Source organism: Candidozyma auris, chromosome 3 (genome assembly GCF_003013715.1).
Source record: "Candidozyma auris chromosome 3, complete sequence".
Taxonomy (NCBI): Eukaryota; Fungi; Ascomycota; class Pichiomycetes; order Serinales; family Metschnikowiaceae; genus Candidozyma; species Candidozyma auris.
The window spans coordinates 2133455-2154608 of record NC_072814.1 but is presented as its reverse complement, the minus strand read 5'-3'; the positions used below and the strand labels follow the sequence as shown (position 1 = coordinate 2154608).

The following is a 21154-nucleotide window of genomic DNA, read 5'->3' as shown; positions in this document are numbered from 1 at the left end:
TCTCAAAGATGGTTAGTATTCTTGCTTAATTCTGCTTCTTTTGTTGGATGTTGAAGAGAACTAAAAGCTCGTTAGTTTAGAAGAATAAAGTCTAAACTGATATGATATTTGTAAGAATTCATATTTAAGAATCTATGTCTAGGTTTGGCTCATGACCCTTTAGCCTACCCAAAACACATTGAGGTGCATATCTCTTGATCACATTATCCTCGTGTAACATGTCAAAACTTTCTGTAGCGTCTTGTCCAGCAAACTTGATTATTGACTCTCGTCCACCGGGGTGATCATCTAAAAATTGAGTCAAGTCAAGAACGACATTTTTCACTACTACCCAGCAGTCACTCTCTTTGTTATGTTTACTCACTTCCTCCATTGTGAATTCCCTCAGAGGAACCCTGAATCCAGTCAAGGTTTTACCCTGAGAACGACCATTCTGCTCCGTCTGTACTTTGCTCGGCTGTTTAGATCTATTTTCTCCATTCATTGCGATCGAATCAGGACAAGCTTTGTGATCGGCGATTTCACTTCCTAGATCAATTGTAACACGTTTGGAGTGAGGATCGATATGTAGACTGACTTGGTGCAATCTATCCCTCGCTAGTTGGGTTTTGTTCTCCGGTTCAACTGATGCAAGTCTTCGCAACATTAGACTTGCCGCTTGATCTGCTGCAAGCCTTCCATAGACCACACAGGCCAACAATGATGATCCCCCAAGACGATTATGGCCATGAATACCTCCTGCAACTTCTCCAGCTGCAAACAAGCCCTCGAAAGGAACCTCCGCTTCCCCCTTAAACATGACCTCAGTCTTGTCATTGATCTTCACACCACCCATCGTGAAATGAAGAACCCTAGTAATATAAGAGAAATGATATCGTTCGTCCTCCGCAATCACAAATGGAGTTGCAGGAAAGAACTTCTTACCATAAAGGTCACTGATCTCTCCTTTAGCGGCCTTATTGTAAGCATCAAGGCTTTTCTTTAGTTTGGAAATTGGAATTTTCAACTCTTTTGCTAATTCAGCGCCAGAAACCAGCTTCATGAGCTTCCTTTGCTCATAATGTTTTATGTGGAAAGAAAGTTTCTCTTCGCATTTTTCATTTAAAATCAAATGTAACGGACCATTTCCCTGATTTATTTGCTTCTCCATTTCACCGCTTACGTAATCGCGAGTGCCAAGCTCATCACAGAATCGATCGCCATTCTTGTTCAAGATAATTCCACCCTCTCCACGCAAAGCTTCGGCACCAAGAAAGAGAAACCGGGGTGTCGAACGGCCCTCGACAATATCTGTCTGAGTATAGTCAATTAGGCCCGTGGGATGGACCTGAACCTTATCCATGTCGATAGCTATTCCTGAGTGCTTCATCACAAGCTTCTGGCCATCACCAGTCGCATGGTTTCCATTTGTGGAGGGCAAGTCAATGATATCAGGTCTGTATTTACGTAATAAAGAATTCTTTGTAAAATCAGCTGCATATCCCCCGGTGGCCAAAATCACAGGTCCCTGAAGTTCGCTTTTCTCCTTTGTTTTGAGATTTTTGTATTTCACGCCAAGCACGCGATACGTGATGTTCTCATCGACTAAGAGATCAATAACCTGAGTATTCTTGAGAATCATCACACGCTCAGGATGTTGCTCTGCCAAGTTCTCCAATGTTTCCAATAATTTGTATGTGATTGCCATACCGGGGAATTTTGCATCCTTTCCTCGATGAGTTCGTGGCTGAGAGTGTCCACCTAGTCTTGACACCACTGTAAGGTCAAGGTTGAAGACATCTTGAAGCCAATGTACCGCGTCAGCACTATGGTATGTCAAAACTTTAATGAGTGAGGGATTTGCTCTATCCTTCGCCGTCTTCAATGTGTCTTCATAAAACTGCTGCACAGAGTCCTTTATTGATAATGATACTTGTGTTCGGGTAAGAGCCCCATTGATACCAGAAGTAGCTTTACCACTATTACCGCTCAAGAATCCTTGCTTGTCAAATAGTACAACGTTTGCACCGCGAAGGTAAGCTTCATGAGCTGCTGATAAGCCTGCTAATCCCCCACCAACGATGAGTATTGGATTACTTGGGAAATTCATGCTAGTGAAGTGTGTATCTCGATGTAGTGAAGTGTGTATCCTGACGTAGCGAAGCCGAAGAAACTATTAAACCGCAAATGAAGGGTATCAGGAATTGAGAATTGTGACACAGTAGATTAAATATCTGATATTAAGTCCGAATTGTCTTCGATTATCTTAATTACAGTACTTTTCTCCGCTCCCAGTACAACGAAATCAGCTAACAAATTGAATGCTTGTTTTCAACTGATCTCTGATTCGCCCGCAGCGCAGAGGAGGCCCAAAGGCACGAAATCTATACAGTAGAATGCGGGGTCCTTGCTATCAACTTCAAAGGCCAAAAATGGCAGCCGCCCTCTCATCACATGCTCGAGAACATATTTCATTGATGAACACCACCATCGATTTGGCACGCTATATTAGTTTAGGATTTGTATCAACTATTGTTAATGCGATATATATTGAAATGCGAAAGTCACATCGGAAAATAGGGCCTCATTCCTGAGAAGGAAATCCTCGTTCTCGGCGAGGGCATCGTGGTTCAAGTGATTCCAGGTTGTGGGATCCCCGTATAACATTGCTGGAGCTTTCACAGTCTGACCCCCAAGGCTGTCGCAGCGCTTGCAATTGTAGCTTTCGTGAGTATCGCATTTTGTGTTCAGTCGATACTCAAAAAGAAGTCTTAGATTTTCTCCACTAAATACTCGTTCAACGTCTTCCATTTTATCAACCACACACGAGGATAGGGATTGCTTCATGGATTGCCGTTGAAATATTTTCTCTTCTATGGTGCCAGTGCAAATGAGTCTGTATATGTAGCAGTCCTTCTTTTGTCCATCTCTCCAAACCCTAGCTAGTGCTTGCTGATCTGCGGCAGGGTTCCAATCTGGATCTACCAAGATCAACCTATTAGCGCCAATGAGGTTAATACCACAACCACCTGCTTTTGAGGATAGCAAAAAGATAAATTCAGCCCCGCTGGGGTCATTGAATCTGTCCACGAGCTTCTGTCTTTTATTGATGTTCATCGTTCCATCTAGTCGTAAACAGCCATATCTTTCATTGCGGCATAACCTTTCGATTAAGTCGAGAGTTTTAGTGTAGTTTGATATGATGACAATTTTATCATCTGTTTCGCTTTTTATTTTACGAATGAAGCGCTCCAAAAGAGAAAACTTAGCACTAAGCCAAGTTTGTATGATGTTGGAGCGGGCTGCTTCTGCGTTCTTGAACTGTGATAAAATAGAGTCGCAATTTTTGATATCCCCAGGAAGCCGGAGTAGATCCGGATGGGTGCACAATTTTTTTAGTAGATCAATAGCTTTCAAAGGCTGAGAGCTGATGAGCGACATATTTGCCTCAGTTTTGACAAAATGCTCATAAAGTGCTCTTTGTAGCTCGGAGAATCCAACAAAAACCACATATTCATATTTCACGGGTAAATACTTGGAGAGAATGTCATTTGTCCTCCTGATTATGAATTTCGAGACAAGTTTTGATAACTCGTTCAACTTAGAGTCTCCTTTTTGTCTCTCGGCTTCTGAGGCATCGGCGTCACGCCCCCTTAATATTGCATTTTCGTAATTCTTTCTGAAGTCAGCCCTACTCCCCAAATATCCTGGGTTCGCAAAATTGAGCAACGAATAATACTCCGAAAGGTCATTTTGAATTGGTGTCCCACTAAGAATGACTCGTCGGTCACAGCGTAATGAGTTTAGAGCATTAAATGTGAGAGAATCGCCATTCTTGAGCCTATGGCCTTCGTCCGCCAAAATAAGCCCGACTTCGGTTCCAGCGAGCTTATCCACGTTACGCCGAAGAGTCTCGTATGATATAATCAACACTGGACGCACAATATTACGCCCCGATGCCACAGACCATTGTTGAAGAGCCATACCAAGGTCCGATGACTTCAAACTTTTGCCATCGACAGCTAAGGGGGTCAAAATGCCCTCTCCGAGCCATTTAACAATCTCATTGGCCCAATTTCTGACAAGAGACGAGGGGCAAACAATTATGCATTTTTCAATGGTTCTTTTTCCCTCAGGACTTTGCTTAAGTAGAGTCCACATAAGAGTGAGACATTGAAGGGTTTTTCCCAAGCCCATCTCGTCTGCCATGATGCAACCCTTAGCAACTGGATCAACGAGCCCAGAGGTGCATCTATATAAAAACTTCACGCCAGCCACTTGATGGGGACGAAGAATTCGGCCAAGGCGGGGGTCAATCACAACCGGTGTTTTGATATGAGATTTTGGCATATTCGGGGTTTTTTGGATGCCAAGAATCTCAGCTATGGTTTTATCCCGTCTTCGCTTCCTGACGGTATCGTCCTTTTCCACAATATTGGTGGTAGTCTCTTCAGATGCGTTCCTAGTGGCGCCTTCAGTTGTGGGAAACACATCGACAGTCGGATCGTATAGTACTATAGCGAATTCACTAGTCGGATCATGTAAGGGGCGCGGTGGTAACTCGATCTTCCGTCTAGTTCCTAAGGGGGGTGGGGGAGCACCGCTAAATGCTTCTCTAGCAACAGTATCCGCTAATGGAATCGCAAATGACCTGCGAAGTTTCAGCTCCATCTCATGGCGTTTGTTGCCATTAAGGATTGACCTCGGTAAGAGCGCACCTTTTCTCTTGGTTTTCAAGGAGGTAGTTATGTACTCCGCTTGGCTCAGGAAGTCCGCCTCCAGTTCGAGTTCTCGATAAGATATACCTTTTCTAGCAGCACGCACAGGCACTCTCAACGCAGAGTGCTTAGTATTGCCCACCACGTTCGTTTGATCGGCAAATGGGATCCGAAACTCTCGTTGTAATCGAATTTCGACATCCGAGACAGGCGATGGCCTTTTGTCTTTAGGAACACCGGCTCCTGATCCCAATGGAGTAGTGAAGTCCTTAAGCGGTTTTCTCAAGACCATCGTAGGTTAGCTAGCTGAGTCCGCCCTGTAATTAGCTTCGGTGATACTCAGAACGCGATTCGCCCAGATTATGTGTTTTGGTCTCTAACGCCTGGTCGATGAGCGCGCGCGTGGACATCAAAATCCCCAGACGTGCTGATTGAAGCAGAATCATAACTCACCTACTTCCTGGCACTAAACAAATTTTCAAGATCACAATGGATGAGATCTTATCAAGAGCCAGTAATCAGGCTATGACATTTGCCATTCGGTCTGGGATTACATTGGCGTCAGGGTACGCTGTCAAAACTCTCTCGAAGTTCATGGAAAGGATTCCTGACACTGCAAACCATGCTGTTGTCAGATCGAGAGCAAAGTTGGAACTCAAGATCAACAGCGTTGTACCTCTTCTCTCGTTGATCAAGCTAAGATGTGCCTCAGGAAATTCAGTTTTGGAAACTACTAAGAATTTGATCGAAGATCTAGAGAAACAAATTGAGGAATTCACAGATCAGATGAATTCAGCGATGAATACGATGAGTTCGAAAACCACGGCTGAGTCTATCGCAATCATAGAAAACGAGATAAAAAAGCTTGATGCTGCACTTACTGAAACCGTTCCTTTTATTACATTAGCACACGCCTCTGTCGGTTTTAATAGTGGACACTCAATTCTCAAAAGTGTCTCAGTAAGTAGCGTGCTTAGAGCTTCGAATTTCTTGTCGTCCGCAAGACAAATTCTGCCATTTCGTGAAAACATACTGCTTATTGGGCCAGAGTTTGACTTCAGATACTACTCTGTCTTCTATAACTCAAGCCGCTCTAAGTATGTCGAAGGGATTTCAAGCCTGATCAATGCTTTAACATGGAAGGAGGAATTTGCAAGATGTCGTGTTCAACTAGTTCGGAGGCAAGAAAATAGCGACCACTTCGAGTACTATCTCAACGTAGTGGAGAATTTTGACGACGGTTTGTACCATGAAGATTGCGAACCAAGACACACTAAGCTATTTATGAAAGACGTGATGCGACAGTACATGACAGCTAGTGGAAAATTACTACGTCTTGATTCGACTAGCTCTGCTGTGATTGTCCTTAAAGTACGAAATGGGGATAATTGGGACTATGTCGCTTTTTCTCCCTACGAAGTCTCTGATGAAGAAGATGATGAAGATGATGAAGATGATGAAGATGATGAAGATGATGAAGATGATGAGGATGGAGATCAAGGTGATCGATATAGAGAATGCAAAGAAGAGAATAGCACGGTTGGTAAATTTAAAAATGAAGATATAAATGATGAAATTGACGAAGAAAGTGGAGATAAAAATGACCATGACAAGATCGCAGATAATGTGGGTAAAAAGGTATTTTCGAAAAAGATATGCAATAATCCAGTCGCTAGAGCTAAACTTGAGGGCCAAAAGAATAAAACAAGCGACCTGAATGTTCATCGCAAGTTTATGTCAATAGACTTGGGTACCTTCCAGTATCTTCTAAAAATGTCTGCTATCGAGGAATCACAACAACGAAACATTCTCGATATTGAGGATGAAGTGTTGATTCAGCTTCTTGATCATGAAACAAGCGAACTCAACTCTATGCCAAATTCTCGTAATGACAAATCTTACAAAAGAGCGGAAAATCAGCACAAACTTGATAAAGAATCAAATACGGCTCGTATGAACAACTTAAGTCTCGAATAATACACTTATATCAAGCAGTGGAGTTCATTCACTTAATTCTGGGTATCAATCTACCTTTACATACCAGTTAAAGCGGGAAATTACTGATGCTTTTCTTTGATCCCAAAATTTTTGCTCGCGGTGGTTAATCCGCCGTTTTCAGCCGATGATAACCAAATTTCGTTCATCAATGGGTCATTTAGCATCATGCTTTCTGAGACTTTTTCTACTGATTGCTCCTGAGAGACTAAGTCCTCCCTTGCAGTAACAGTTTTCAATGGCATGAGTGTACGGTCCCAATTCAGTAGGCCATGATTGTGATGTAACTGGGAGTGAGAACGGGACAAGGATGTTTTCCGCCTCAGCTGCAGTGGCTGTCGTGACGGCAACGATGATTGCGGAGTAGCTCCCATGCTAAATGTTCTACCGACGGTGTGTAAATCTTCCTGATCACTGGCGAAAGAAAGCAGATGACCATCGCTAAAAATATTTGACGTATCATAATAGCTTTTGCTTAGTTCATCGGCAGATCCAACTTCGACATGATGGTATGGGGGAAAAGCAGCAGTACTGGACAGTTTTGAAATGCCTTGAGGGGGCTGTCCGCTACCATCCAAAAGATTTTGCTTGCTAGTGTTCGATGAAGTCGATGCAAGGGACAACACGCTTTCGGGACGCTTTGGCCTCGCTGAAGCAACATTCTGACTGCTGACAACAGGCATTGAAGCCCTCAACGGCAGAGGATTATGAGTCGAAATATGAGGCATTTGAGAGAAGTGATTTGCACCCAGTGTGGAGGCGTGTTGACTTGCCTCAGTTCTTCCGATTGTATGCGAGCGTAAGTCTTGATATTCAACTCGTGAATCGGTCTGCAAGCTCGCTGAATTATTTGAGCCCGAATGCTCTTGCGAATTCGATAGAAAATCGTTGTTGACTGTCGGCATGGGCAGCAAGGGTAGAGACTTGCTATTATCAAAGGAATTTGCCCCAACCAAAGGAAATAAAGGAAACATGTTTTCCATTAGATCAAGATCTGCATCAGAAGGAGGATTTGGTAATTGCTCGAAGGCGTCAGAAGAGTGCTTCTCTTCAGGTGCAATGGATTGCGATGAGGCGTTGACCTCATTCACTTGCGATTCCGTTGACGGCATCTTGTTACTATCTTGGAAGAAATCGAGTAAACCTCGATCTGTCTCAAAGGGTATCAAGACATCTTCTATTAATAAATCCTTATCTTCTTTGATTCGATGCGTAGAATCGTTCAAATCTTCCCGTTTTGTGAAGTCAACGGATTGACTAGAATCATGTACCCTCGAACGAGCTCTCGTATCCTTTTTTTCCTTCAAAGGACATGTACAATGCGAGTTCTTATGACATAGACACGATGCTAAATGTTGCCCTGGTGACTTCCCCTTCTTGCCACAGCTACACGACGAATGTGTATTCTTTAATTTTCTCGACTCCCTGCAATGCAGACACTGTGAGGCGGGTCTTCCTTTAGGCTTTATCATCGTCAACGGCTTGTCGGTGTGAGTACATGAACTAACGCGGTGTCCACGGATGCAACGTTCGCAAGCATACTTTACACCATTCAAAAGCACCATTTCAATGCGAATGTGATAAGAACTGAAATACCTTCAAAACCTCTAATTTTCCTGAAAGACTGTCTCCTTGATTCAACAAGCTCGAGTCTAACTTTGTCTTATTCTTACTTTTTTCTAGTTCTCTCTTGATTCTTCTCGCCTCGTCAAGAAGTACAAAGCTCGGCCAGGCAGTAATCCTGAAGGCGAAACACTTGCAGGTATGAGCGGGTAGCTCAAATCTTAAAAAAAAGACTGATAGTGCTGAGATTTGTTTTGTATCAACTACCCGCTGAAATTGTTTGAATTTGTCTTTATTAGATGGTAAGATAAATGAAGAAGTTAAAGTTCAAAATAATGCCCCATTTCGCCCCAAATTACGTTGTCTGGGACAAAAAATTCTCAGAGGTCGTGCATTACCGTTGATAATGTATCACGCACTCCATTGCACTTCTTAGGAGTCCTTTCAATCGTCATAGATTTGACCACGATGAAAGGAAAAATTTAATTCGGCACTATTTAACCTAATAGGCTGCATCGGCATGATTCATCCTCAATACAGCATATTATATCATACACTGCGATGGTGAAATTTACGATCTAACTTCAGATTAAAGCAATCTCTTTCATATGAGTTCAAAACCATTTCACCGTTGGGATAGGTGAAAACAGAAAGTCTTGTATTGAGCACCTCGATGGCCTTTTGGTAGATATTCTCATCCAGTTGCTCTTTAAAAATGTAAAGTAAGCTAGTTTAAGGCGCTTAGCACGATGTCGCTGAAGGTCATTATCTTCATGAATAAATCTTGTGTGTTAAATCGTTGAACTTACTACTCTAGAAGATCCACAAGTTAGATTTTCGTCCTGATTTGATATCGAGAAATGAACCCTTCCCAACCCGGAGATCCAAGATTATGCGATTCCTGTATGGGATTTAGCTTTTCTCCACATATTGGAAGGGGCAGGTTACTATCGCCGCTCTCCCAAATGGCTCACTTTCGTTTATATAAGAATTCTCAATAGCCGATTCCCTCTTTTATCCAAACACGACTATATTCAAGGAAAGAATAAATCGTGCAAGTGGTAGATAAGAGCTTATTAAAGTCAAAATAGAAGTCATTAATTGAAGAAGTATATACTCACGATGTTGAGCTACGAAGAGGTCTCGAAACATAAAACAAAAGACAATTGCTGGGTTATTATTCACGGCAAGGTATACGATGTGACACATTTTCTAAACGATCATCCGGGAGGTTCTGCAATTATCTTGAAGTACGCAGGAAGAGATGCTACAAAGGCTTTTGATCCGGTTCACCCTAGCGATACTCTTACCAAGTATCTTCCGGGGGAATTTCATCTCGGAGAGGTTGATCCCACAAGTAAGAAGACTACAATCACGAAAAAGGAGAGGACGCAGATGGCTAAAAGCAATGCAAGAGATGGGTCTAGCTCTGAGATCATCACAAAAGAACGAAACAGTAATATGGTTGACGAATTCGATGTTGAATACGACGAGCAAATCGGGAAAGAGCCTACCATCTTTGAAGATGGCGAGACTTTGGATACCGCTTACAGATCGTCACAAGCCTCAAATATCGCTACTCCACTTGATGATCTCGATGAAGATGATGAGCCACTTTCTGAACATGAGAAGAACAGAAGGATCATGGAAGAGAGAAAGCCTCAACTAGGACAAATGTATAACCTTCATGACTTTGAACATGTTGCGAGAAATACTATGGAACTCACAGCGTGGGCATATTATTCGTCGGGCTCGGATGATGAGATTGCATTGAGAAACAATCATTTGGCTTACCAACGGATACTTTTCAAGCCCAAGATTCTAGTGGATGTAACAAACATCAACCTTCTGACTAAGATGCTCGGCTGTGAAACATCGGTACCATTTTACATCACAGCCACTGCATTAGGAAAACTTGGTCATCCTGATGGAGAAAAAGTCCTCACCCGTGCAGCTTCACAGCACGGTGTGATACAGATGATACCTACCTTGGCTTCCTGTTCCTTTGATGAAATAGTAGATGAAGCTACTCCGAAGCAGTCGCAATGGTTTCAGCTTTATGTGAACTCGGACCGAGATGTTACGAAAAAACTCGTTCAACATGCAGAGTTGAGGGGGGTCAAAGGCTTGTTCATAACAGTGGATGCGCCTCAGTTAGGGAGGCGGGAGAAGGATATGCGATCGAAAAACATTCAAGACTTGAGTCATGTACAAGGCGACGATGAAGATGCCGATCGATCCCAAGGCGCTGCTCGTGCGATATCCTCATTCATCGATACTTCTTTAAACTGGAATGATATTGCATGGTTTCGGTCAATTACGAAGATGCCTATATTGTTGAAAGGGGTTCAAAGGGTGGAAGATGGAATCTTGGCATTGAAATATGGTCTTGACGGTATCGTTATCTCTAACCATGGCGGACGACAGTTGGATCTGGTCAAACCCCCTATCGAAGTCCTTGCTGAACTTCAGTCTACCTTAAGAATGAGGAAAATGGACAAAAAAATGGAGGTTTTCATAGATGGAGGCGTAAGGAGAGGAAGTGACGTCATTAAAGCTATCGCTCTTGGTGCCACAGGAGTTGGAATTGGAAGGCCATTCTTGTACGCGATGTCAACTTATGGGGATCATGGCGTGTCCAAAGCGATCCAAATCCTCAAAGATGAGATGGTCATGAATATGAGATTACTCGGGGCGCGCTCTGTAGACGAGCTCAACGAGACGTTCATTGATACGTCTGCTTTGGATAGGCCATTTCCGGAAGACAAGCTTTTCAATCGAATTTATGAACCTCTTGCCACACCTGAGTTTGTTAAGGAGTCGAAACTTTGAAGTGGTCGATTCGCGCGTATTTAGATTATATACAGTCTTCTTGTGCACGTGATCCTGTCGCGTCCAACGATCTGCTCTGAGGGTGGTTTTGTTTCGTGTACAAAACATAATTTCATAAACTCGGGTACATTTGACCATCATACCATATTTGCCTACTAGTTTAAACCATCGACATACCAATTTCTAACCTGCATTTGTGTTGTTTCTTGCTTTCGACGTCGTAAGCTCTCCAAGGATCTCGATAGTACAGTACAAATTTTTCAAATCACCGCTTTCGGTATATTTAAATTTTGATTAACTTTTCGGGAAAGTTACGAGGTCTTCATCTATCAGGCTTTTTCGATGGTATCGTCTTATGATATCGGAACGTATGTATAACATCGACAATCTCGCTTTCGTATAAACAGATAATGGACTTGTCTTACATCGATTTGCGATCATTTACTAACATTCAGTCGCTGTTGGTATCCAGACAAAGATCTTGGATGGGTTGGCGTGAAGGTAATTTCAAATAAGGAGCATGAAGGCAAATTTACACTTGTATTTGCGACGGAAACGGATGGCAAGCAGTACACTGTTGTCACCGAGTCGCTTTCTGAAGATAGCAATGACTTGCCGCCCTTGAGAAACCCACCTATTTTAGAGGCCGCCGAAGATTTGACATCTTTGTCCTATTTGAACGAACCTGCTGTTTTGCATGCGATCAAAGTTCGGTATTCTCAATTAAACATTTACACTTACTCAGGTATTGTTCTCATTGCCACAAATCCTTTTCAAAAGGTCGATCAGCTCTACTCACAAGATATTGTCCAGGCTTATGCTGGAAGATCAAGAGGTGAGCTTGACCCTCATCTATTTGCTATTGCGGAGGATGCCTATCGTTGTATGAAAAGAGATGGTGCGAATCAAACGATTGTGGTCAGTGGTGAGTCAGGTGCTGGGAAAACTGTCAGTGCAAAGTATATTATGCGTTACTTTGCTACGGTTGAGGAGGAGTCAGAGCTAGAAAGTAAAGTCGGAACTGAACACAAATCTGACATGTCCGATGTCGAAAAACAGATTCTCGCTACCAACCCCATTACGGAATCTTTCGGCAATGCTAAAACAACCAGAAATGATAACTCCTCAAGATTTGGGAAGTATTTGGAGATTCTTTTTGACAACCAAACTTCCATCATCGGGGCACGTATCAGAACATTCCTTTTGGAAAGATCAAGGCTCGTATTTCAACCCCATGGTGAGCGCAATTATCACATTTTCTATCAGATGCTCTCAGGAATGAGTGCTGAGGAAAAAAAAGAATTCAATTTGACCAATGCCACGGAATTTAAGTACACAAACCAAGGTGGCGACATCACTATTCCCGGAGTCGATGATCGTGCGGATTTCCAAACCACAAAGGAATCTCTTAGCTTGATTGGCATTGATGAAAGTAAGCAAAAAGAGATTTTCAAGCTCTTGGCTGCTATGTTACACATTGGTAATATAGAGATTGCATCCACTCGTAATGATGCATATCTTGCGACTGACGAGCCAAACGTAACAAAAGCTTGTTCTTTATTAGGTATCAGTGCTTCGGACTTCAGCAAGTGGTGTGTCAAAAAGCAGATCACCACAAGATCGGAAAAGATAGTAAGTAATTTGAGTCACAAGCAAGCTATCGTTGCGAGAGACTCATTTGCAAAGTACATCTACGCTGCCCTCTTTGATTGGCTCATTGATTATATCAATGGCGATTTATGCCCCTCCAATGTCGCGGAGAGGGTATCCTCCTTCATTGGTGTGTTGGACATCTATGGCTTTGAGCACTTTGAAAAGAATTCCTTTGAACAATTCTGCATAAATTATGCGAACGAGAAGTTGCAACAAGAGTTCAATCAGCATGTCTTCAAGTTAGAACAAGAAGAGTATGTTCGGGAACAGATTGAATGGTCTTTCATCGAATTTTCGGACAATCAGCCATGCATTGATGTCATCGAGAACAAGCTCGGAGTTCTCTCACTTTTGGATGAAGAATCAAGATTACCTTCAGGTAATGACCAGTCCTGGGTACAAAAGTTGTACCAGACTCTTGATAAGCCACCCACCGACAATGTGTTCAAGAAGCCGAGGTTTGGACAAACCAAATTCGTAATTAGCCATTACGCGTTGGATGTCACATATGATATTGATGGTTTCATCGAAAAAAATAGGGACACAGTAGGCGAAGGACATTTGGAGGTTTTGAAGGCAACTAATAACGACTTACTCAAGGAAGTAATTTCGGTCATTGATAAGAACGCTGCGAAGTTAGAGACGAACGTGTCTCTGAGCAGGAAAGGGATCTCATCGAAGAAACCCACTCTTGGATCCATATTCAAAACCTCACTCATCGAATTGATGAAAACGATAAATTCTACCAATGTTCACTATATTCGATGCATCAAGCCAAACGAAGAAAAAAAGGCCTGGGAGTTCGACTCACTCATGGTCTTGTCGCAGTTAAGGGCTTGCGGTGTTTTGGAAACTATTCGAATTTCTTGTGCGGGATATCCATCAAGATGGACTTATGTTGAATTTGCAGACAGATATCATATTTTACTACCCTCTCATGAATGGCTTAAAGTTATGAGTGGAAATACAACTCAAGAGTCTGTATCAGATCTATGCAATAAGATACTCTCGGATAACATTAGTGATCCAAGCAAATTTCAGTTGGGTAATACCAAGATTTTCTTCAAGGCGGGAATGTTGGCTCATTTTGAAAAGTTACGTTCAGATAAGCTCCACAAATCTGCAGTCATGATCCAAAAGAATCTCAAGTGCGTTTATTACAGGAGGCGGTACTTGGAAATTAGGTGTAGCCTCGTTCTACTACAAACTTTGATAAGAGGTCACTGTACGAGAACAGCAATTCAGGCTGAGAAGGAACGTGAAGCAGCAGTCACAATTCAGACATTAGCGAGAGCAAGTCTTTTGCGGAGACGAGTCTCCTGTGCCATGGGAAGTATCATCGCTCTTCAAAATGCTTTCAGAGCTGTGCAATCCAGACGAATTTATACGAGGAGAAAAGATGAGAAAGCGGCCATAATCATTCAAAGTGGCATTAGGCGCCATCTTTCTCGTAAGGAGTTCGTCAAGAAGCGCAGCTCTGTTGTTTTGATACAGTCACATGTAAGGAGAAAAATGGCCCGTCGAGAGCTTTTGAGCTTAAGAGAAGATGCTAAATCTGTGAGTCATTTGAAAGAGGTATCTTATAAGTTGGAAAACAAGGTTATCGAGCTCACTCAGTCGTTGACTGGTAAGATTCAGGACAATAAGGCTCTCGTCAGAGAGATCAATGGTCTTAAGGAATTACTTGGGCAGTCAAATTCGGCGACTGAAACTTTGAAATCCCGGGAGCTAGAGTTTTCTAAAAAGTTCAACTCTCAAAATGAGTCTTATCAAAGAGATATCGATTCATTAAATGCTGAATTAGCAACCATTAAAAAGGATTATCATGAGGCGGAAATAAGAATCGAGGAACTCATCAAGGAACAAGCAGATCTTCGTCATCAGGTGAAACAAAATATCGAGGAGCTCAATCAAGCTAGAGATGCTCTTGTCAAGAGAGATACAATTGAGGTTGATTTGAAATCACACATAGAACTGTTACAAACTCAACTCTCAGCTCTTCAATCACAACAGTCACAATCGAACTCGTCGAGAATGCGAAATGTCAGCAACAAGAGACATAGTAGTGCTGGAGTTTGGAATTATCTGCATGCTCTCGATCAGCAACAGAGACCGGTTTCTGTAATTGCGGTTTCAAATGATGAAAGTGCTGACGTTGACGACATCAACGATGAATTATTTAGGTTGTTGCGTGACACTCGCTCACTTCATCGGGAGATAGTCGAAGGTTTACTCAAAGGACTCAAAATCCCTCCATCTGGTGTTGCCGCGGATTTGACAAGAAAGGAGGTATTGTTCCCTGCCCGGATCATTATTATCATTCTCTCTGATATGTGGAGACTTGGATTGACAAGGGAAAGCGAGGAATTTTTGGGGGAAGTTTTGGCGGGAATTCAGCACATTGTCTCAGCCTTGAAAGAAGAGGAAGTCATCTCGAATGGTGCTTTCTGGCTTTCAAATACTCATGAGCTTTACTCATTTGTTTCGTATGCTCAACAAACTATCATTGCTAACGACTCATTGTCTCGGGATATGAGTAAGGAAGAGTTCGATGAGTACTTGAAATTGGTGGCTGTCGTGAAGGAAGACTTTGAATCTCTTTCGTACAATATTTACAATATGTGGATGAAGAAAATGGAGAAAGACCTAGAGAAAAAGGCAGTTTCGGCAGTGGTCATGTCACAATCGCTTCCTGGATTCATGGCTCCCGAAAGCTCTCCTTTCCTAGCCAAGGTTTTCTCACAAGGTGTTCAATATAAGATGGATGACATACTTTCTTTCTTCAACACCGTGTATTGGTCGATGAAATCGTACTTCATAGAAGTCGAAGTGATGAACGCCGTCATCATCGAGCTTTTGAGGTTCGTTGATTCTCTATGCTTCAACGACTTGATAATGCGCAGAAATTTTTTATCTTGGAAACGTGGCTTGCAATTGAATTACAACGTTACAAGACTTGAAGAGTGGTGCAAGAGTCATGATATTCAGGAAGGCTCTTCTCATTTGAATCATTTGCTACAGGCCGCTAAGCTTCTTCAGCTTCGAAAGAACACTCCTGAAGACATCGATATCATATACGAAATTTGTTTCGCGTTGAAGCCTATTCAAATACAAAAGTTGATATCTCAATACTACGTCGCCGAGTATGAGACCCCGATAGCTCCAGATGTCTTACAAGCTGTCGCAGACAAAGTCAAGATGAGTGATGGATCGAGCGATGATCTCTTTGAGGTCGTTGCTACAGACGGCCATTTCGATGACCCTTTTAGAGATGTGAATTTGCGGCCCTTTTCTCGAGTCGAAGCTTATGTTCCAGCGTGGTTGAGTCTTCCAGTCATTCGAAGAATCGTGGAACTTGTCGCTAAAAATGCTTCCGCCCAGGATGATCCTGTCGCCCGCTTTGCGGATGAAGAGAAGTCTTCGTCTCAGGAGATTGATTTTAATGGTGAAGGGGTAAGTAAATAAGTTTATTCTACATATTGGAAGCCAACTAGTTTTATCGAAGAAAACCGTTGACATTATGACAACGCTTAAATCGATCAAGTAAAAGAAACGTGAATCGAAAGAGCCGAAGTATACCCAGATTCAAGGCGATTTTTTCGAAACTCTGCGTTCCTCTTCTTCGGGCGTCCTCGTTGTCATTTGCAATGCATGTAATCCTTGCGATTTGAACTCGTCTTCGAGAAGAGAGTAAACAAGTCGGTGTCTAGCAGGCAAACTCTTGCCCTTGAAATGATCACTTATGATTTGAACCCTAAAATGTGATTCTTTAAGATTTGCTGCATTCTTCATGGCCGCGTGATGGGTATGCTTATGTGAATCATTCTTTATTATTAACTGTTGCGGCAGTAAAGTTGACAACTTTATAAAAATCAGTCTCTCTACCGGCCCACCTTGGTGGCCATCTTTTTCCATTATTCTGAAAATTGTATTCTTATAGCCTCTGGTGATAAAAATCTTCCTAAAGAAGCCCTTGGTCATGGCGTAAGTCGTCAGCATTGAAAAAGATTTTGTTGCATGCTGTATACATTACGGTCTTTAGCTTCACACTCCCACGCTACCTTTCTCGATCCATAAGTCTAAATGATCTCCTGAATGGTGACATAGTCTTGCCGAAGACCGATTACTGACTTCTCTGTGGTTTTTGCAAAGTTGAAAATAAAGTGAATATCTTGTATAAGGCAAAAGCGGGTAAGAGTAGATACAAAACCCATGCTTTATTAGATCCAAATACAAGCATGAAAAAAACGCATATCCATGTTAGGTAGATGCAATCAAACAAGTACTCGTAGAGACCCGCACTGCTTAAATCATCCGAAGATCTGAACTTGCCGTTGCTAAAAGCTGGCCTTCCGCTCTTTTCCAAGATACACTCGCACAACCAAGCGGGTGTGGAAAAGAGAAGGTACGGCCAAAGAGTTGCAGGCCGCTTGAATGAAAAATGAAGTAGCAATGCTAGGCAATTCACTATAAATGAGGTCAAGTGTAGTGTCTTTAAGGTTGCCTGGTTCGCCTTGGCCACCTTTTTACTATTCAGTGATGCCATTACTCTAGGGGCTTGTTTAAAATGAAAATAGAAGGTCGTTTAACGTTGTGTACATAAGCTCGCCGTATGATACATCAAAAGCTCCGAAAAATCTTAGATCGACACCTAGCCAATAGCAGAAGCACTTTTTTGAACTTAATCAACCTCACTCTTGTTTCACAGCGTCGCATGAATATTATTGTCAGATCATATGATGATGTAATTGAAGTGGTTCTTCGAAAGTCTTGTACAGTCAGAATAATTCGTGAGGCTCCCTTCTGCATGTGAACACTACAGCAATTAGTTAATCGCAAACCAACACTTCTTGTATCTTATGGATTTCTGTTTCTTTCTCGTTGGATGTAAGTAATCAAAAAAGTCGAATTTCATTATTTAATATCAAGTACTGACGGATCAGTCAAGGAAAGTAACAAGCCACTCAGTGACGGAGGAAATATTCCTTGTTATTGCGGCAGGTGTCACAATCAATCAGCTTTTGCGGTAAGAACCAGCAACTGGGTTACTTTGTTCTTCATACCTATCATCCCTTTTTACTTTGGCAAGGGCCTTAAGTGTAACATATGTGGAGCTTCTGGTGATCTAGATGATAAAGCATTACAAATGTTAAAAAATGGTCAGCCAGTCGCCATTGGCGGTTAAAAGTCGATATAGTATTTCAAACTTCATAGCTTAGCCATAATTACCATATTTTTATTTTGGTAAAGCGTCTAGAAAGATAACGTAGTTTGTAGTGCGGTCAAGGAAAATTCCGGCAAGCTTGTCCCTGAGTTTCTTGAATATGATATGCTTCTCAGTGAGTTTCTTTGAATTCATCATTTCATGAAAATAAGGTTGAGACGTATATTGAGTCTATTTCGCAATGCATGTCTGGCGAAGTCTTAGGCATCATTCGTGATGGGAAATCATCAAATCAAACTCAGAAGTCTATGAGCTTCATGGTAGCATACCCAATAGAAATAATGATAAGATATGTCATGAATGAACTTGGAACACCTCTTGTAATGAAAGTCCCCACATTGAGATATGCATTACCGAGATCGTCGGTCATACAAATGGCTGTCACGTTAGGAAAACCTGAAGTCGGCAAACCCATGGCTGCTGAGCATAACAAGGCGCTCGCCATGATCAACAACCTGGGATGGGGATCATCTAATTTGCTTCCAATTTCTGAAACAAGCGGTATAACTATGAGTGCAGCAACTGTATGACTCACAAAGGTCGCTACTGTTAAAATTAAGAGCCCGAAAGATAGCACCACACCAAACAAAGAAAAATCTTCGACCTCTTTCTGTATTGAAAGCGCGATTGTCTCGAGTAAACCGGAAGAGGCAACCGCTTTTCCCAACGCTGTGCCACCCATAGCAAGGACGACTATATTCCATGGATAGTTATTAAAATCTTCGGTCGTCAATAAGCCCGGCCCAAAGAAAAGAATCAAAGGAATAAGCGCAATGATTCCCATCTCTCCAAATATCCCTTCCAATCGCGATGCAATGCACCACAAAAATATGGTTGTAGCGGAGACAATAACAATGTAAAGTTGAACACCCAGAAATTTATCATCAATCGTACGAATTGCCACTAAGTGTGTGTTCCTCGAATTGCAACTAAATGTAAGCAACAAAAACATCCATATCATGGCCAAAGAGAGGATGCAAATTGGCATTGATATCACAAACCACTGACCCCAAGATGGCTGCGGGTCCATCGCACCAATAGCTATCATATTTTGAGGCGAAGCAATGGGAGAGGCCATACCTCCAATATTTGATGCCAAAGCAATGCCTAAAATGAGAGCCCTTGCGAAAGCGGAGCCCTTTGGCAACGTTCTAAGGAGTGGCTGTATCAATGAGAGACAAAGAACTGGCGCAGCGACATTCGAGACCCACATCGATGCGAATAATGCAATTGACATCACGGTCAAGAGCACGACTGAGGGGTTAGTTCCCGCTTTGGATAAAACCCAAGTAGACATCAACTTCGCAATATGATATTTTGTGAGTGAAGCCGCAAGTGTGAAACCTCCCAAAAGCAACAAAATAACTGAATTCCACATCGATGCAAGAATATATTTCGACGAGTCAACGGTCTGCATCCGCGATCCATCATCGTTTTTTAAAACACCAAGTATCACAATAAGCAATGGAATCAAGAGTGAAGTCACAAACAAGGGAAGCGATTCAGTTGCCCATAGAAGCGAGGCACACACGAGCAATGCGAAACAATTGCGCTGCTCAACCTCCTCGAATGGCGATACCACAAGAAGAAAGATGGAAGTGCTTGTAATTACCGTGAGCTTTATTATTGCACTTCTTCTGATCGATGACGTAAGACTTGACGTGTTGGCTCCCTTTTTTTCATCTAAAGTCATACTGCTGTCTTGAGCAAGAGCAGACTGCTTTTTGCGTTCAATACCGATAAGATCTCTCCAAACTGTATTGCGCTCCCATACCACATGCTCTCTCAAGTGAATAGACAATTCTGATTTTGCTTGCTCCAAATCATCACCATGATTGCAAACTAGAGCATATCCTCTTATCAAGTCATCAAGTCTGTTATTTACAGACTCTAATGTCGATTTTTTAAAAATGTACGACCTGTTTGGCAACTCCACGAGGTACTGGTCTTTTAATGTTGTTCCTAAAGATTTGTCGAATTTCTTAAGAGCCTTCTTAAACCCAGTGTTGTTAAGCTCGATGTAGCTCTTGAGCTCCAGGAGAGTCGTGAAAAGACCAATCACTCTTTTTCGAAGTAGTATTCTAGACTCTGAGAAAATGTTGATCTGACTGTTCAATTCTTGCCCAAAGTCCGACATCATTCCGTCTCTAGACGTTGTCGGATAGTAGGGTCCATCCACAGACGATTTTCTGCGTCTACCTGCGCCCTCATCTTCAGGAAAGGAAGTGATCTGCAATTCATCGTCATCATTCGACTCTTCTGCATCAAGATTGTCTTCATTTGTATAATTGCCATCGGTATCTAAATTGGTCTGAGATGCGAGATGAGCGTCACTATATGCTTCGCCATTCGATACATCATAGCCACTGGAGGCACTCACTTTTGATGTATGACGCTTTCGATTGGGCCTCCGCCGCATCCACATGGCGTCGACATCACTCTTGAAATATTCTATATCACGAAGAAGATCTTCAATACTGATGAAGATAAACTCTTCTTGCTTCTTATAAAACTCGTCAATTTTAGAAAGTTCAGCGTCGAGCGCTGCTTTGAAGACTTCTGACGGCAGGTTATCTTGAGATAGGTCATTCGATATCAAATAAGCTGATTCACTGTCGCCCTTTCGCCTATGTAACGACTCCCTTTGCAAAGAGTAAATAAGTTTCTTTAACGTAGTGTAGGATATATATTTTGAGGACCATTCAGGAACAGCATTAAATTGGATTGAATGGGAGAACTTCATTGCAGCTTGAACCTGTTCGCAATATAACTAAGGGCACTTTTTTTGTTAAGTATGGTTCTGTATGGAGCCTCGAAAACTCGAATTGTCAAGCTCCAGACTGCAAGTGACTAAACTATATCATCTTATTTTTTATCTTCGACCGGATTTTCTCTTTTGTTCTATTCATCTTTAAAACTCATCTTTCCTCTATAACGTTAAACGTCTAAAGTTTAGCACAAATTTAATTTAAAGGCAGAGTGGAAAAAAATGTTTTCTTACATCTACAACATTGTTCTTTTATGCACAGTTTGAGCGTAGAATAGTGAGAAATGCGAACTGATTGCGATAAAAAACTCAACTGGTTGTACATTGAACGTACACAAAGTCTTGTCACTGCGATAACCATAAGTAAATACTCAAAGACTCTCAGCATTTCTCCGCGGCACTTAATTTTCGGCTTACCAATTT

At 42.1% G+C, this 21154-nt stretch overlaps 8 protein-coding genes across 8 annotated transcripts; 4 read left to right on the top strand and 4 right to left on the bottom strand. All coding sequences in view use genetic code 12, as the record gives it.

Annotated features, from left to right (window-relative positions):
* Nucleotides 1–124: 124 nt before the first annotated feature.
* On the bottom strand, nucleotides 125–2089 carry OSM2 (fumarate reductase; the record flags this gene model as incomplete). The annotated part of the gene is made up of 1 exon (XM_029032557.2): nucleotides 125–2089. The coding sequence occupies one exon, from the start codon at nucleotides 2087–2089 to the stop codon at nucleotides 125–127; it is 1965 nt and encodes a 654-aa protein (XP_028892872.2).
* Nucleotides 2090–2514: 425 nt separating this feature from the next.
* On the bottom strand, nucleotides 2515–4989 carry RAD54 (DNA-dependent ATPase RAD54; the record flags this gene model as incomplete). Its single annotated transcript, XM_029032558.2, has 1 exon — nucleotides 2515–4989. One exon carries the CDS (start codon nucleotides 4987–4989, stop codon nucleotides 2515–2517), a length of 2475 nt encoding a protein of 824 aa, XP_028892873.1.
* Nucleotides 4990–5186: 197 nt separating this feature from the next.
* On the top strand, nucleotides 5187–6674 carry CJI96_0003602 (uncharacterized protein; the record flags this gene model as incomplete). Its single annotated transcript, XM_029032559.2, has 1 exon — nucleotides 5187–6674. The coding sequence occupies one exon, from the start codon at nucleotides 5187–5189 to the stop codon at nucleotides 6672–6674; it is 1488 nt and encodes a 495-aa protein (XP_028892874.2).
* Nucleotides 6675–6754: 80 nt separating this feature from the next.
* Nucleotides 6755–7804, bottom strand: CUP2 (Cup2p; the record flags this gene model as incomplete). The annotated part of the gene is made up of 1 exon (XM_029032560.2): nucleotides 6755–7804. The coding sequence occupies one exon, from the start codon at nucleotides 7802–7804 to the stop codon at nucleotides 6755–6757; it is 1050 nt and encodes a 349-aa protein (XP_028892875.2).
* Nucleotides 7805–9377: 1573 nt separating this feature from the next.
* CYB2 (Cyb2p) lies at nucleotides 9378–11087 on the top strand (the record flags this gene model as incomplete). The annotated part of the gene is made up of 1 exon (XM_029032561.1): nucleotides 9378–11087. The coding sequence occupies one exon, from the start codon at nucleotides 9378–9380 to the stop codon at nucleotides 11085–11087; it is 1710 nt and encodes a 569-aa protein (XP_028892876.1).
* Nucleotides 11088–11429: 342 nt separating this feature from the next.
* On the top strand, nucleotides 11430–16205 carry MYO2 (myosin 2; the record flags this gene model as incomplete). The annotated part of the gene is made up of 2 exons (XM_029032562.2): nucleotides 11430–11455; nucleotides 11543–16205. 2 exons carry the CDS (start codon nucleotides 11430–11432, stop codon nucleotides 16203–16205), a joined length of 4689 nt encoding a protein of 1562 aa, XP_028892877.2.
* A 1394-nt stretch (nucleotides 16206–17599) lies between these two features.
* Nucleotides 17600–17925, top strand: CJI96_0003598 (uncharacterized protein; the record flags this gene model as incomplete). Its single annotated transcript, XM_029032563.1, has 2 exons — nucleotides 17600–17627; nucleotides 17684–17925. 2 exons carry the CDS (start codon nucleotides 17600–17602, stop codon nucleotides 17923–17925), a joined length of 270 nt encoding a protein of 89 aa, XP_028892878.1.
* A 277-nt stretch (nucleotides 17926–18202) lies between these two features.
* On the bottom strand, nucleotides 18203–20707 carry PHO91 (Pho91p; the record flags this gene model as incomplete). The annotated part of the gene is made up of 1 exon (XM_029032564.2): nucleotides 18203–20707. One exon carries the CDS (start codon nucleotides 20705–20707, stop codon nucleotides 18203–18205), a length of 2505 nt encoding a protein of 834 aa, XP_028892879.2.
* Nucleotides 20708–21154: the final 447 nt, after the last annotated feature.